At 36.4% G+C, this 16,391-nt stretch overlaps 3 protein-coding genes across 3 annotated transcripts; all 3 read right to left on the bottom strand.

The window, feature by feature from the left end:
- Window positions 1–1,758: 1,758 nt before the first annotated feature.
- Window positions 1,759–2,685, bottom strand: LOC115412036 (olfactory receptor 6N2-like). Its single transcript, XM_030124335.1, has one exon. The coding sequence runs from the start codon at window positions 2,683–2,685 to the stop codon at window positions 1,759–1,761; it is 927 nt and encodes a 308-aa protein (XP_029980195.1).
- Window positions 2,686–7,224: 4,539 nt separating this feature from the next.
- On the bottom strand, window positions 7,225–8,154 carry LOC115412035 (olfactory receptor 11A1-like). The gene has a single exon (XM_030124333.1). It carries the CDS (start codon window positions 8,149–8,151, stop codon window positions 7,225–7,227), a length of 927 nt encoding a protein of 308 aa, XP_029980193.1. The 5' UTR covers window positions 8,152–8,154.
- Window positions 8,155–15,464: 7,310 nt separating this feature from the next.
- On the bottom strand, window positions 15,465–16,391 carry LOC115412034 (olfactory receptor 6N2-like). Its single transcript, XM_030124332.1, has one exon. It carries the CDS (start codon window positions 16,389–16,391, stop codon window positions 15,465–15,467), a length of 927 nt encoding a protein of 308 aa, XP_029980192.1.

Below are 16,391 nucleotides of genomic sequence, written 5' to 3'. Positions count from 1 at the left end.
TATCAAACCCTCCACTGTCCTGCAGTTACAAATAAAAATAAAAGGCAACAACGTAATGTTTACAGTAAAAGTTTAATTAAAATGCAATCGAAAAATATAAGTTTTGAGTTTACTTTTAAAAACATGAACACTCGCAGCAGACCTCAGGTAGACTGATCCATAGTTTGGGGCCATAAAAACTGAGTGAGGCCTCACCATGAGTTTTGGAGTGGACTCTGGGAACAGTTAAGAGATTACTACCTGAGGACGTGAGGGTCCGAGAGGGCTCATATGTTAAAAGCAAATCAGATAAATAAATTGGGCTAAGACCATTAAGAGTTTTAAAAAACAATAAAAGCACTTTAAAATCGATCCTGAAGCTGACAGGGAGCCAGTGCAGAGACCTGAGCACTGGTGTCATATGCTCTCTCTTTCTGGTCCTCGTCAGCAGTCGGGCTGCAGAGTTCTGGAGCAGCTGCAGCGGTGCAGTGGTTTACTTAGGAAGACCAGAAAAGAGAGTGTTACAATAATCAGTGTGACTTGTGACAAATGCATGTATCAGAGTCTCTGCACTGGCTCCAGAGAGAAAGGGTCGTACTCTACCAGTGATCTATACGTGTTAATTGTTTAAATTGTGCTACTACCCCTTTGGCACTTTGTAAAAAAAGACTTCCTGTCAATAACTCTTGCTGAAATTATTGTCAGCAGAACAAAATGAGCTAAAGTTCATCTGGAGTGCCATTGTTTTAACTTGGTCAGAATTAATGGAATACCAGGGTTTGATTCCCAGTTGAAGCGGTCACTTATAGTTTAATCAAAAGAATCAAGTGCATGTGATTAGAATTTTTTTTCTACTTGTTGCTCATATTGTCAGACATAAATTCTAATACCCAGCTCAGTCAGAGACAAAAAGTCCTCATTTGAAGTAATTCTGTTTTAAATGAGTGTGATTTTGTCTTGTATTAAGCACTGTTAGCTAAAATTCTAGCATTTTTGTCTAGTTTTAAGGCATATTATGTTTTTTTTAGTTGATAGACTTTTTTGCTTGTTTTAAATTTAGACAGGACATTTTTTCTTACCCCACTGGCAGATTTTTTTGCCCAACATAAACCAATTTGACCAGATTTAGATATAATAGGCTTATTTCTAGCAGGGCTCTTTTTTTTTTTTTTTTTTTTTTTTTTTTTTGCAGTGATGTTATTGGCACTAACAGGTACAGGAGTAGGATATCCACTGTTAATACTTGTATTTGTAGTAGTAGTATTAACAGTTATGGACATTTGTTCCAGTTATTGGTAATTATACCAGGACCAGTTATAGTTTGCTGTGTAAACCCCCCCCCCCCCAATCTCTCTCTCTCTTTTGCGTTTCCTTTACCCTCTCCCTTTACCCCAGCTGGTCAAAGCAGACGTCCATCCTCCAGGAGTCGGGGTCTGCTCCAGGTTTCTTCCTGTTAAAAGGCAGTTTTTCCTCATCACTGTCACCAAGTGTTTGCTCCTGGAGGATTCTATTGGGCTTCTGTGAACTGCCTTAAGAGTCTGGTTTAGACCAGCTCTATATGTAAAGACATAACTTTTGTCCCAATGTGACACTATATAAATAAATATGATTTGATTTTGGCCCATACACTGGTGTCAGACCATGTTCATTCCACAGTGAAAGAGGAGATGACCAAAGAGCAGCAGCAGAACTCACATTTATGCTTCTATTTACCACTACTGACAGTTGGTCTATCCTTTTTAGTGCATCATACATCACTGTCTAATATAAATATGAATATTACCACTGTGTGATGTGACAAAACAAATTCTTGAGGTGTTTTGAAATTTCTTTCATTTTCAATCCATAAATTATTGGATTGAACAGAGGATTATACAGTATCATTTGTAAACTCATTACTAAACGTATTGTTTTGGAAAAATTAGATTCCAGTCGAGCTATAACTATATCATATGCAACTAAACAGGAGAAGCTGAATAAAACCATCAGGTGGGGTAAACATGTCTCTGCAGCCTTTTTCCTGACTTCTCTACCTCTTTTAGAAGTTATCATAAATATCTTTGCATATGTAAAAAGTACAAAAAGCACTGGTATAACTGATGAGTTAATCAAAACAACCACACCATATATTGCAAGTTCTGCTGAAGGGACACAGTTAAGTTTCAAGAGAGAATTGTTGCAAAAAATTCCTGTCAAAATAAAAGTACAGAGTTTCTTAAAACCACCCAGTACAACTGCCCCTGCAAGCTGAGCAGCAGGCCAAAGCCAACATAGTAAAAGCAAAATAGTCACAGTACTTTTCCTCATGATAGTAGGATACTGCAGAGGTTTACATATAGACACATATCTATCATAGGCCATGGCTGCCAACAATAAGAAATCTGATGCTGCCAAAGAGTAATATATGAAATATTGAAAGATACAGGCTGACAAAGATATGATCTGTTTCACTGATAGAAAGTCAGTCAGTAGTTTTGGGTAGATAACAGTACTGAAAAGAACAGAGTTGAATGACAAAGCTGCAATGAAAACATACATAGGTTCATGGAGGTTTTTGTGAATCAAAATAAGATAAACAATAATACAATTACTGCACATTATCAGAACATACACCATGAACAAGATGAAAAAATAAACATACCTGGACTTATTCATGTCTACAAACCCACCAAGTATTAAATATGTTACATTTGATTTAACGTCCATTAAAACTGGTTAAGTGACATGAAAACAACAGTGTCTCACACTGAAGGTTCACTAACATGGAACATTAGTTAAACATAACTGACCTTTAAATACATTTAGGATTAGTTCATCTTCAGTATTGAGTAGAACAACAGTTTACGTCACTGAAAAGTTTCTGTCAAACTTAATTACACTCTAAGGATCTCATTAACAGACTAAACTACAGTACATGTCAACAAACTCTGGAGGTTTATACTATAGAGATGTTACATTTGACCAAGTGGTGGATGATCAACAAACAACACTGAATATTTACTGAGAAATTATGATATTATCTATCTATCTATCTATCTATCTATCTATCTATCTATCTATCTATCTATCTATCTATCTATCTATCTATCTATCTATCTATCTATCTATCTATCTATCTATCTATCTATCTATCTATCTATCTATCATTTATTTTTTAAGATACAAAGTGCTTCATTATAAGTCATTAATGAACCGTCAGTTAAACAGAACTGTTCTAACTTGGCCCCTCCTGTCCACTCAGAGAACGAGGCAGTGACAGTGACAATGGTCAAGTGAGCAACAAACTGAATAGGAGAGTGAACATGACAAGGACAACGGCTGTGAAATGAGACAGAGAATAAAAGAGTTTACTCATTTTTTCACAGTTACAGACTGTGTATTAAGTGAAGTGACAATGAAGTGTCCAAAAATACTGGAGTGAAATCAGGGACATGACTTTATGTGATTTTTATGTTGAAGTTAAATCTGAATATGAACTTGAAAAATATCTGTTATGTGAAAACCTTGGTTATAGGCAAGTAATTAGTAACTTTAGAACAAACAACACAAGGATCCCTAAAGTCACCAGACGATACAAAGGTTTGGAAAGAAGTCTGAAAGTCTGTCATTTGTGCTGTTGTGGTTGTGTGGGAGACAAAGTCCAACAAGGTCCAGTCGCTGTCCAGAGGGGAGGTGCTGAAACGCTTGGCCTCGTGTCTGGAAGAGGTGAATAGAGATTTGATCCATGGCTAGGAAAAAGAAATTTGGCAAAATAACTGCACAAAACGTGAACACAATACAACAGAGGTGCTTCCACAGTGAAGTAACCATGTGAAGTGAATGAGTGAGACGTGGAATGCTGGGGGGGGGTGTTGACCCACTAGCGGCAACTTATCAGAAGCTCAGTCGGAACTTGAATTCTGGCTGGCACCTCAACACAAAAAATCAGACGAGCACTGGCTCGTAACTCGGAAAACTCAGAATGTGACATTTTCTGCCCTCAAGAGAATAGAAACTTATGTCAGGAATAGGACTGGATAGAGGAGACTCTCTGCCTTGGCCTCCATGGAAATAAAAAAGGACTTATTAATGGAACTGAAACATACAGGTCACCTCTAGGACAGAGTCAATGAAGTTTTCCTGCACAAAAAAAGGAGTTTTGTATAAATAATGAGCATCTCTGGTGAGTAGGCTATGATGTTTTCTATTTAAATTTTGTATGTTTTGTCATGTTATTACATAAATATTGGTTCTAAACTGCTCCAGATGATGTACATGGTACAATTGTGGTTCATCCTCCCTCTCTCTTTAATTCCACACCTTGTTATTTTGTATTTTAATACGGTTTTGATGGTTTCTATAATTGTGATTTGACTCCACTGTGATTGTTTAGCTGAGTAGGTAAAATCCCAGTTTGCCACATTGCATTGTGGGTATGTGACATTTTTCTTGGTTCTGTTCTGTTTTATGTGTGGGGGTTCAGCAGGGTTATTGTGTCTGTGTGAATCAGGGTTACTTGTGTGTAGGATGATGTTTATCAGCCTTTTTATGTTTTTTTTATTTTCAGTAATTTACACCATGAGTAAGAGTGGTAGGCTGAACAATGACGTACTGATGATTTGAGAACCATCAATTTTTCCACCATGCTACATTCCTCATGGTACCTTTTAAAAGAAAAGAGTTTATTTTGTGCAATACCTGTTGAACACTTAGGAGAGCAGAATGAGCCAAAGTCCATCTTGAGTGCCATTGTTCTATCTAGGTTAGCATTAATGCAGTGGTTCTTAACCTGGGTTCAATCGAACCCTAGGGGTTCGGTGAGTCAGTCTCAGGGGTTCGGTGGAGGTCAAGACACACACTTGACTCATTAGTCGGGTGTGTGTGTCGGGCTAGGTCCGTGTATGTAAACAAACGGCTTCGGAGACTCTTTCTCTGATTGACATCCAATACACGCGGTGTGTTGTTGTTGCTTATAGCACTACAACACATCCGGAAGTGTTTATAATCTCTTCCACTCGTCTGACGATGAATTATTTGAGTATTTTCCACATCGTTGTTATGACTTTTGCTACTTCCTGTTAACCACGGAGGCAGCCATGTGTAGCGTTTGTTTACATTTTGCGGTCACCACACTGGTCAGTTACAATCATGTGACAACCGACGCGGATGGAGAAATCGTATTACGCTAAAGCCGAGCTAGTGCCATAATAAAACAACAATCACAAAAATACTGAAGGAGTAACGAGAACTTTTTTTTTGATACACTACATGCAATTATCTTTTTTTATGTCAAAATTGCGTGGTTCGGAAAGTTCGGAGCGAGATGAAACGAAAACCGGGTTGACCTGACGGCCTACACATACATATACACAACAGCAGAAGTCACACTGATTTGCAGTAACTATTCATTATTATTGTAGCCTGATGGAAATTAGGTGATGGGTGTGTGTTAAAATGTTAAAAATGATAAATAGCATAAATACAATAAGTTCATTATGAGAATACATAAGGTTAAAAATTAAAACCATTTCAGTGTGGTAGTATTGAAAAAGGTCATGTCTTTGTGAAAAGGTATGTAATTGGTTGTAAGTTCACACACTGTATTGGTTTTGTTCTTTGAGCACAGTGATGTTAATGCACGGTTCATTTTGTGCACCAGTAAAACATATGCCTGTGTCTTGAATTTGAAAAAAATCATATATTATTTTTTAATAAAGAAGGGTTCGGTGAATGCGCATATGAAACTGGTGGGGTTCAGTACCTCCAACAAGGTTAAGAACCACTGCATTAATGGAATACCAGGGTTTGATTTCCAGTTGAAGTGGACACTTACAGCTTAATGAAAAGAATCAAGTGCATATGATTACAGTTTTTTTCTACTTGTTGCTCTTATTGTCAGACTTAAATTCTAATACCCAGCTCAGTCAGAGACTAAAATTCCTCATTTGAAGTAATTCTGTCTTAAATGAGTGTGATTTTACATCTTGTATTAAGCACTGTTTGCTAAAATTCTAGCATTTATATCCAATTTTAAGGCACATTATGGTTTTTTAGTTGATAGACTTTTTTTTGCTTGTTTTAAATTTAAACAAGACATTTTTTCTTACCCCACTGGCAGATTTGTTTGCTCAATATAAGCCAATTTGACCAGATTTAGGAATATTAGGCTTATTTCTAGCAGGGCTTTTTTTTTTCCCAGCGATATTATTTGTACTAACAGGTGCAGTAGTAGTATATCCACTGTTAATACTTGTATTTGTAGTAATAGTATTAACAGTTATGGACATTTGTTCTAGTTATTGGTAATTATACCAGGACCAGTTATAGTTTGCAGTGCATCCGTGTCTCCCCCTATTCCCCCCCCTCAACCCCCCCATCTCTCTCTCTCTCTCTTTTCCTTTACCCTCTCTCTTTAACTCCAGCTGGTCAAAGCAGACGTCCATCCTCCAGGAGTCGGGGTCTGCTCGAGGTTTCTGCCTGTTAATCATCATCACTCATTTGTACACATAGTTGTAATAGTGTTTATTATATTAGTATTAGTATGTTGTATTAGTTACATAGATGGTAGAGGTTTATTTGTACTAACAGGTGCAGTAGTAGTATATCCACTGTTAATACTTCAGTTATTGTTAATTATACCAGAACCAGTTATTTTAGTTTTTAACAGTAGTACAGTTTCCTGTGCATCCATGTGACGCCCCTATTTCCCCCTTCCCCTCATCTCTCTCTCTCTCTCTCTCTCTCTCTCTCTCTTTCTTTTCCTTTACCCTCTCTCTTTAACACCATCTGGTCAAAGCAGACGTCCATCCTCCAGGAGTCGGGGTCTGCTCCAGGTTTCTTCCTGTTAAAAGGCAGTTTTTTCCTCATCACTGTCACCAAGTGTTTGCTCCTGGAGGATTCTATTGGGTTTCTGTGAACCTGCTTAAGAGTCTGGTTTAGACCAGCTCTATATGTTAAGTATCATGAGATAACTTTTGTTATGATGTGACGCTGTATAAATAAATTTGCTTTGATTTTTGCCCATGCACTGGTATCAGACCATGTTCATTCTGCAGTCACACATTCACACATATTATGTGTGAATGAGAACTCACTGCAGGACAAATCTACCTACAGGTAAAAATAAAGTAACCTGAACCTGAGTGACAGAGGAGATGACCAAAGAGCAGCAGCAGAACTCACATTTGTGCTTCTATTTACCACTACTGACAGTTGGTCTATCCTTTTTAGTGCATCATACATCACTGTCTTATATAAATATGAATATTACCTCTGTGTGATTTGACAAAACAAATTCTTGAGGTGTTTTGAAATTTCTTTCATTTTCAATCCATAAATTATTGGATTGAACAGAGGGTTATACAGTACCATTTGTAAACTCATTACTAAACGTACTGTTTTAGAAAAATTAGTTTCCAGTCGAGCTATAATCACATCATATGCACATAAAAAGGAGAAGCTGAATAAAACCATCAGGTGGGGCAAACATGTCTCTGCAGCCTTTTTCCTGACTTCTGTACCTCTATTATAGGTTATTACAAATATCTTTGCATATGTAAAAAGTACAAAAAGCACTGGTATAACTGCAGAGTTAATCAAAACAACCACACCATATATTGCAACTGCTGCTGAAGGGACACAGTTAAGTTTCAAGATAGAATTGTTACAAAAAATTCCTGTCAAAGTAAAAGTACAGAGTTTCCTGAAATCACCCACTACAACTCCCCCTGCCACCTGAGCAGCAGGCCAAAGCCAAGCAAGAAAAAGCAAAATAGTCACAGTACTTTTCCTCATGATAGTAGGATACTGCAGAGGTTTACATATAGACACATATCTATCAAAGGCCATGGCTGCCAACAATAAGAAATCTGAACCTGCCAAAGAGTAATATATGAAGTACTGAAAGATACAGGCTGACAAAGATATGATCTGTTTCTCTGATAGAAAGTCAGTCAGTAGTTTTGGGTAGATAACAGTACTGAAAAGAACAGAGTTGAATGACAAAGCTGCAATGAAAACATACATAGGTTCATGGAGGTTTTTGTGAATCAAAATAAGATAAACAATAATAGAATTACTGCACATTATCAGAACATACACCTTGAACAAGGTGAAAAAATAAACATACCTGTACTTATTCATGTCTACAAACCCATCAAGTATTAAATATGTTACATTTGATTTAACGTCCATTATAACAGATTAAGTGACATGAAAATGACAGTGAAGGTTCAATAACATGGAACATTAGTCAAACATAACTGACCTTTAAATACATTTAGGGTTTATTCATCTTCAGTATTGAGTAGAACAACAATTTACGTCACTGAAAAGTTTCTGCCAAACTTAATTACACTCTAAGGATCTCATTAACAGACTAAACTACAGTACATGTCAACAGACTCTGGAGGTTTATACTATAGAGATGTTACATTTGACCAAGTGGTGGATGATCAACAGACAACACTGAATATTTATTGAGAAATTATGATATTGTGTGTTTGTGTGTGTGTGTGTGTGTGTGTGTGTATATATATATATATATATATATATATATATATATATATATATATATATATATATATGTTTTTTTTTTCTTTGTTTTTTTTTTTATTTAAAGGTACAAAGTGCTTCATTATAAATCTTTAATGAACCTTTAAAAGTAAAGTATGTACCATTTGTCAGTTAAACATACTGAACAGACTTTCTGCATTATCTTGAAAAAGTCTCATTTTAGATATAAGTCTGATCGTAGTCCACAATTTAAAATGAGATTACCAGCACCAAAAAACGTTATTTCCAAATGCTGTTTCCAGCTTCCCTGGTCGGGTCAGACAAGACTGGATTGATTAATGGCAGACTTACGTCACTATGACAACAACACACTGACCGGCAGAGTTTAGCAGTGAGAAGTAAGCTGAACAAGTGAGGAGTAAGATCTGTCCTTTTTCCTAAAGAAAGGGATTTCTTCGATTAATTTGGTTGTAATGATGGACACTGGAACTGGAGCTGGACTGGCAGAAAGAAAAAGAAAGTTAAAAGGGAGAGTGAAAGAGCACGGACTACAACACCGGTAAACCTCTGCATTGAACCGATGGATAGAACTAAGGGAGTTAAAAGAAATGAAAACAGACCTGGAGTTGTCCCTCTTCCTTCTCCACAGGTATAGAAGTTTTGTTCTTTATACATATGCATTGGAACATTGGATTTGACTATAGTGGCTGTTGGTAGCTCAGTCAAACACTTAGTAAACGCTTCTGTGTTAGCTGCACGGCTAGCTGTATGACATGGATAATCTGTTTTATTTGAAACATTGTTTCAGTCCAAACTAAGGGCTTTGGAAGGTGAGACTGAAATGGTTCTGTATGGAGTTGAATGTTCATGCCTGGATACTAAACTGTCCTTCAGGAACAAGACAATTCTAAAAGTAGAATCCTGTGAATGCAGAAGGCTGAAGCAGCTAGAGCTGAACTGCTAATGCAGAATGATGAAGATGTTGAATGACTGAAGTCATTTATGAAAATGCTTTAATACTTTGTGTTAAAGCTAGAGCAAATATATATTATTGGGACAAGTCTTAGAGCACTGGTCTGTGAGTAACACTACAGAGATACTCTGCTCACCTTCTGGACACTAAACTCTGGGGCACCGTAAAGGGGAGGTAAACATGACATGGGGCTCAGTGGATGTAAGTTAGATGTTATGAAAATTTCGGGTAAGCTCGGGGGTAAAACAGAGGCATTGAAGCCAGGAGTTTGATGTCCAAAGTTAGGTTTAATGTTTATTTTCACTTCAGTTACTAAACTACGCTACAAATGGACTTTATGAAGTTTGCTTGTTGTCTCATGTCAAACGTCACTTTACATGCTGCAAGGTGCTGTCTTGAAAAAAGAAATGCAGAGTTGTAAGAGGATCCGCTCTTTATTCATTAGCTTCAAAACAAATACACACCTTGGCCAGAGTTATGTCTTTACGACAGTCGGTGCTAGTGCTCATGGGAAGATGAGTCTGAAGTCTGAAGATGAGATGAAAAACACCACCAATTCCAGCCAAAGGTGTCACTGTGGTCCACTTCAAATATATACTCCTCACAGGACCTTTGAAGGAGGGATATTTTGCTTTTTTAAATGGAATTATGCATTTTAAAACATTTCCCTGCAGTCTACATAAACTGTAAATGCTATTTTGGATAATCGGCTCTAAGTTTGGACATATTTTCATTATGGACTACAACCGCTGCTGCTCACAAACAATTATGGCGTACTCTGAGAAATGTTCATTGGAAGTCTTGACCTTATATGTGCAAATATTGTGACGGAACTAGTTATAGACAAATTAAGCAGGAATTAAAACAAGTTTTAGAAATCCACTCGATTTTTGCCAAAATGATTATAAAGATAGCTTTTCTGCATTGCTTTTAGCAAAATATGACCCTTTTAAACAACCTTTTAAAGTAAAGTATGTACCATTTGTCAGTTAAACAGAAACTAGCGCATTGACCCGTACAATTCCACATGTTCTAGCTGAGCTAATCATACTGGTGTAACACACAGATTAGCAAGAAATAGAATGGCCCTCATTTTGTTTTGTATTGATATCAACGTGGACCACAGACTTTTACACAGGACTGAAGATGATTTTTGCGACTCACTCCATTTTGTGATCTGAACTCCAGTCCGTCTGACTGGGGTCTGCGCAGTCTGTCACTGTGTTACGGGGGGGGTGGGGGGGGTTGAAGGGGGACGTTAACGGGCCGGGTTACCAGAGGAGTGGAACCGGACCACAGTAAGAACCAGTAAGTGAAGTTGTATATAAACTGGTTGAAGCTTGTAGTGCACATATTGTTTATAGATGTCATTTGGCTTGTTTTTTGTTTTTTATATAGAGCAACATTTTTATATATCCCTTTACTTTTATACTTTTTGTGGTTGTTGTTTCAGCAGGTTCTGGAAGAAAGGACAAGTTGCTGTCATTTTCAAAATGTCTTTTTCAAATGTTTACTTTTTTATGGCCTATTCAAATAATCCCTTAATTGAATCAAACTGAAGAAAATAATTGATAGATTAATTGAATACAAAAATCAGACTGATCTCTTGAAATCACGTTGTATGTGAGGCCAGTTCTTATGGTATTTGACGTGCTATACGTACACATTGTCATCCTTTTGCGTGTTATTCAATGCCATTTGATGGCTTGTCAACTTACGCCAAGATCTCCAGGTCACATAACCCTAATCCTAACCCCTAGTGCGGGGTATTTGACGCGGCATGAACATACATGCGGAAAGCTTATAATGCGTACAGATAGCACGCCAATTAACGCAAAAAAAGTGGCGTGTAAATTTACGTGATTTCATGACATCAGGTAACAAAAATAATACATATATGCAGCTCTTGTTCATTGTGAGACCATGGCGCCACGGTCTTTATCATTAATGGGAAACAGTGGGTAAGAAAATGTAGTTTGTAATGTACACTGAACAAAAATATAAATGCAACACTTTTGTTTTTGCTCCCATTTTTCATGAGCTGAACTCAAAGATCTAAAACTTTTTCTGTGTACTCATAAGGTTTATTTCTCTCAAATATTGTTCAAAAATCTGTCTAAATTTGTGTTAGTGAACACTTCTCCTTTGCTGAGATAATCCATCCACCTCACAGGTGTGGCATATCAAGATGCTGATTAGACAGCAGGATTATTGCACAGGTTGGCCACAATAAAAGGCCACTCTAAAATGTGCAGTTTTATCACACAGCACAATGCCACAGATGTCACAAGTTTTAAGGGAATATGCAATCAGCATGCTGACTTCAGGAATGTCCAGCAGAGCTTTTGCCTGTGAATTGAATGTTCATTTCTCTACCATAAGCCATCTCCAAAGGTGTTTCAGAGAATTCATGAAGACTGTGTGAAGAAAATGGTGGTCCCACCAAATACTGACTGTATTTTCTGACCCCACTGGACCACCCAATACAGTGAAACTGCACATTTTAGAGTGGCCTTTTATTGTGGCCAGCCTAAGGCACACCTCATGCTGTCTAATCAGCATCTTGATATGCCACGCCTATGAGGTGGATGGATTATCTCAGCAAAGGACAAAGGAGAAGTGCTCACTAACACAGATTTAGACAAATTTATGAACAATATTTGAGAGAAATAGGCCTTTTGTGTACATAGAAAAAGTTTTAGATTATTGAGTTCAGGTCATGAAAAATGGGAGCAAAAACACAAATGTCGCATTTATATTTTTGTTCAGTGTATATTTCAGGAAGTTTCAGTTTAGTTTATTTTGAATATGCAACAAAACAAAGGTAATCTTACTTAGTCCTTAGAAATAAAACAGATTGCAAGAAAACATGGAAAAAAATAAAATAAAGGTATACACATACATGAAAACAAAGTATGACTTTTTACTTTTTGAATTTTATATTCTCCTTCCAAACTCTGCACTGCAACTCTTACTTTTGTGTGTGGTTTTATATTTTTGGGTTTTATGTCTTGTTTTCTTACTTGCTGTTTTTAATCACCTTTCACATTTTTCTTTTATAATGTTTTAAATGTGTTTCTTTTTCCCTTGTCATTGTTTTTCAGTGTCCTGTGTGAAGCACCTTGAATTGCCTTTTTGCTGAAATGTACTATACAAATAAACTCGCCTTACCTTGCCTTACATACACACCTATATTTACATACCAGAAAAGTAAATAAATACATACTGTGGTGGAAAAATGTACTTTTTATATTTTATACTCTTTATATTTTATACTGTTAGTACATCTTCTTTTAATGCTGAGTCATTATTCATTATGTGTGATGTTTACCACTCTGTAACACCCCCAACCCAGGAACGGAGTTCTTGCCTTGAGTTAAAACCCAAACACCTAAATGTCTGAATGTGTAGATAGAGGATGGCGCCTGCACTCCAGATTGGATCCAAGCAAGGTTAGAGTGAAGAGGTCATCATGACCTCTTCACGGAGCAGAGAAGGAGTAGTATGGGGTGGTACGATGTACGTAAGGAATGACATCATAGTTTGAGGGGGTTGGATTTGGTTCTATATAATCTTTAGTCTTCTCTTGTTTAATCAGACTTCACTTACAGAGTTTCTCTGTGATTGACTTCTCAATAAATGCATTTATTTATTTTAACTCTAACTGTCTCTCCTCCTCTTTGTGTGTGGGTTATCGGTTGAACATTTCCATAACAATACATACATACATCCTTGAAGACAACACAAAATGAATACACAATAAAGTGAACAATAACACAAAGTGAACAACAACAGCAATCAAGCAAAACATAACAAACACAAAAAAACAAACAACAAAAAAAACACTGCCTGTCTTAGAACTGCTATGTGCTAACTTATTTCCAACTGAACACTGCATGGTATCAACTAGCCACGATTAACACATTTGCCACAGCAAGCATCACTACACAGGCCATAGAAAATTCTGTTAATTGTCATCTCTCACCAGCCTCAGCATTGGCACCAGTGCATTCACTTTAATCCTTACATCAGTGGTTCCCAACCTTTTTTGGCTTGTGACCCCCTTTTTGTTTTGTTTTTTTTTTTGCCCTGAAATTAGTTTGTTTTTGATCATGTAATAGTTTGCTATTCTATGTTGCAAACAAATGTTAATTTTAGATTACATTTAAGTTATATAATGTATATTATTATGGACGGAGGCAGAAAAGCCAGGTGTAGATTACTGCACAAAGGGAAAATTTTATTTTCCTTGGTCAGGATATGTACAGTCAGTCCAGCTTGGATTTACAAGGCTGACAATTAATACTGAATAAACAAAAACTCAATGAATTATGAAAGAGCTGCAGCATCTGAAACCAACCACAATGAACATTTGAAAGATAAACAGTACCACAGTGCTTCAGTTTCAGCTTCACAGTTTGTCATGTCTTTATGTATTGTGATTGTCTCTGTCAACTCATATATTTTTTGTTAGTAAGTTTTTATTTTTATCAGTTACTAGAAATTCCAGCCAACCCCACGGGGGGTCCCGAACCCAAGATTGAAAAACACTGCCTTACATTCTCCCAAATCACCGATTAATGGTGTGTTTGGATTGTGTATTCCTTGGGGTCAGTTTGACCTCATTCCTCTGCCTTCGTCTATGGGATGTGGATGTGGAAGGCAGCGGAAGGCTTAAACTCATGGTCAGTCATTTGCCTCATCTGAATAATTACTTCCTGTGTATTGGTGACATTTAGAATGTGATGATTAGTGCCACACCACTAGATAAGAACAACAGGATACACACATCTGCACATTGTACACAGTATCTTATATCTTAATATTAATAATGAATATTATGGTAATGAATATCTGATAGTATTATGTCTAATTAATATCTGATTATATTATGATGAGTATCTTAATGAATATCTTATGGGGAATGATGAAAATTACAACAGTATCACAAGCTCTGGTAGTGTCAACACAGTGCATTTCATACATATATATATATATATATATATATATATATATATATATATATATATATATATATATATATACACAGGGAGGGGAAGCAAAATTTACAATGAACATTTAGTTGTTTTTTCTCAGCAGGCACTACGTCAATTGTTTTGAAACCAAACATATATTGATGTCATAATCATACCTAACACTATTATCCATATCTTTTCAGAAACTTTTGCCCATATGAGTAATCAGGAAAGCAAACGTCAAAGAGTGTGTGATTTGCTGAATGCACTCGTCACACCAAAGGAGATTTCAAAAATAGTTGGAGTGTCCATAAAGACTGTTTATAATGTAAAGAAGAGAATGACTATGAGCAAAACTATTACGAGAAAGTCTAGAAGATACTATTAAAGAAGAATGGGAGAAGTTGTCACCCGAATATTTGAGGAACACTTGCGCAAGTTTCAGGAAGTGTGTGAAGGCAGTTATTGAGAAAGAAGGAGGACACATAGAATAAAAACATTTTCTATTAAATCAGTTTTCTTGTGGCAAATAAATTCTCATGACTTTCAATAAACTAACTGGTCATACACTGTCTTTCAATCCCTGCCTCAAAATATTGTAAATTTTGCTTCCCCACCCTGTATAAAAATATGATGAACGCAACATTTTATTTCATGACCTTTAGAAACTGTATCAGTACATTAAGACATACTATTGTGTACAATGTAACTGCAATTATGTTCTAACTTAGAAAAAACATACAGTACAAAAATTATTTGAAGAAAGGATGAGAGGCCAAATCCTTAGAGCTGGTTGATTTTTTTTTTTTTTTTTTCTTTGTATCATGAGTTAAGATCACTATGGGTCAACAAGTGGATTTCATATCACTGATACTTTCTGTAATTAAAAGATTTTGACCTATTATTATATTCATGATACTTACAATACAGTTAAAACTCTCCTAATTACTTAAATTAGACAAAACAGCTGCATGATGCAAGTTGACACCTATGCATTTTAAAATCCGATTATGTTTTACACACATGAGCATTTTTTTCAAATGTTAAATGCATTTCCCTTGAAAAAACAAACTCTTCAGGTGTTTTGTTATTTCTTTCATTTTCAGTCCATAGATAATTGGATTAAAAAGAGGACTGTACAAAACAACTTGTAAGGTCATTATCAAACGCACAGTTTTTGAAAAATTAAATTTCAGTCGAGCTATAATCACATCATATGCAATTAAACAGGAGAAAGCAAATAAAACCAGTAGGTGGGGTAAACAGGTTTCTGTTGCTTTTTTCCTCACTTCTCTACCACTTTGATAAGTTATCATAAATATCTTTGCGTATGTAAAAAGGATGAAAAACATTGGAAGAAGTGTAAGATTTAGCATAACAATTAGACCATAAATAGATATGGTTTTTGAGGCCACACACTGAAGTTTGTAAACTGAATTGTTACAGAAAATTCCTGTCAAGGTGAAGCTGCAGAGTTTTCTATTAGCACTGAGTACAACTGCAACTGCAACTTCAGCAGGAGGCAAAAGCCAAGCCAGAGACAAAAACATACAAACAGTTGATTTCCTCATGATGGTTGGATATCGCAGAGGTTTACATATAGACACGTACCTGTCATAAGCCATGGCCGCCAACAGTAAGGAGTCTGACCCCCCCAATGTGTAAAACAGAAAAAACTGAAAAAGACAGGCTGAGTAAGCTATGACCTGTTTTTCAGACAAAAAGTCAATCAGTAGTTTTGGGTAAATGCCAGCGCTAAAAAGAAGTGAGTTCAGTGACAGAGCTGCAATGAAAACGTACATAGGTTCATGGAGGTTTTTGTGAATCCAAATGATATAAACAATAATAGAATTACTGCAAATGATCAAAACATACACTGTGAACATGATGAAAAAATACACATATCCATATTCTTCCACCTTCACATGCCCACCAAGAGTAATATATGTTACATTCAATTCACCATCCAT

This window comes from Sphaeramia orbicularis, chromosome 21 (assembly GCF_902148855.1).
Source record: "Sphaeramia orbicularis chromosome 21, fSphaOr1.1, whole genome shotgun sequence".
NCBI classification, from domain to species: Eukaryota; Metazoa; Chordata; class Actinopteri; order Kurtiformes; family Apogonidae; genus Sphaeramia; species Sphaeramia orbicularis.
Note: the sequence above shows the minus strand (reverse complement) of the source record. Positions and strands in the feature narration are given on the sequence as shown.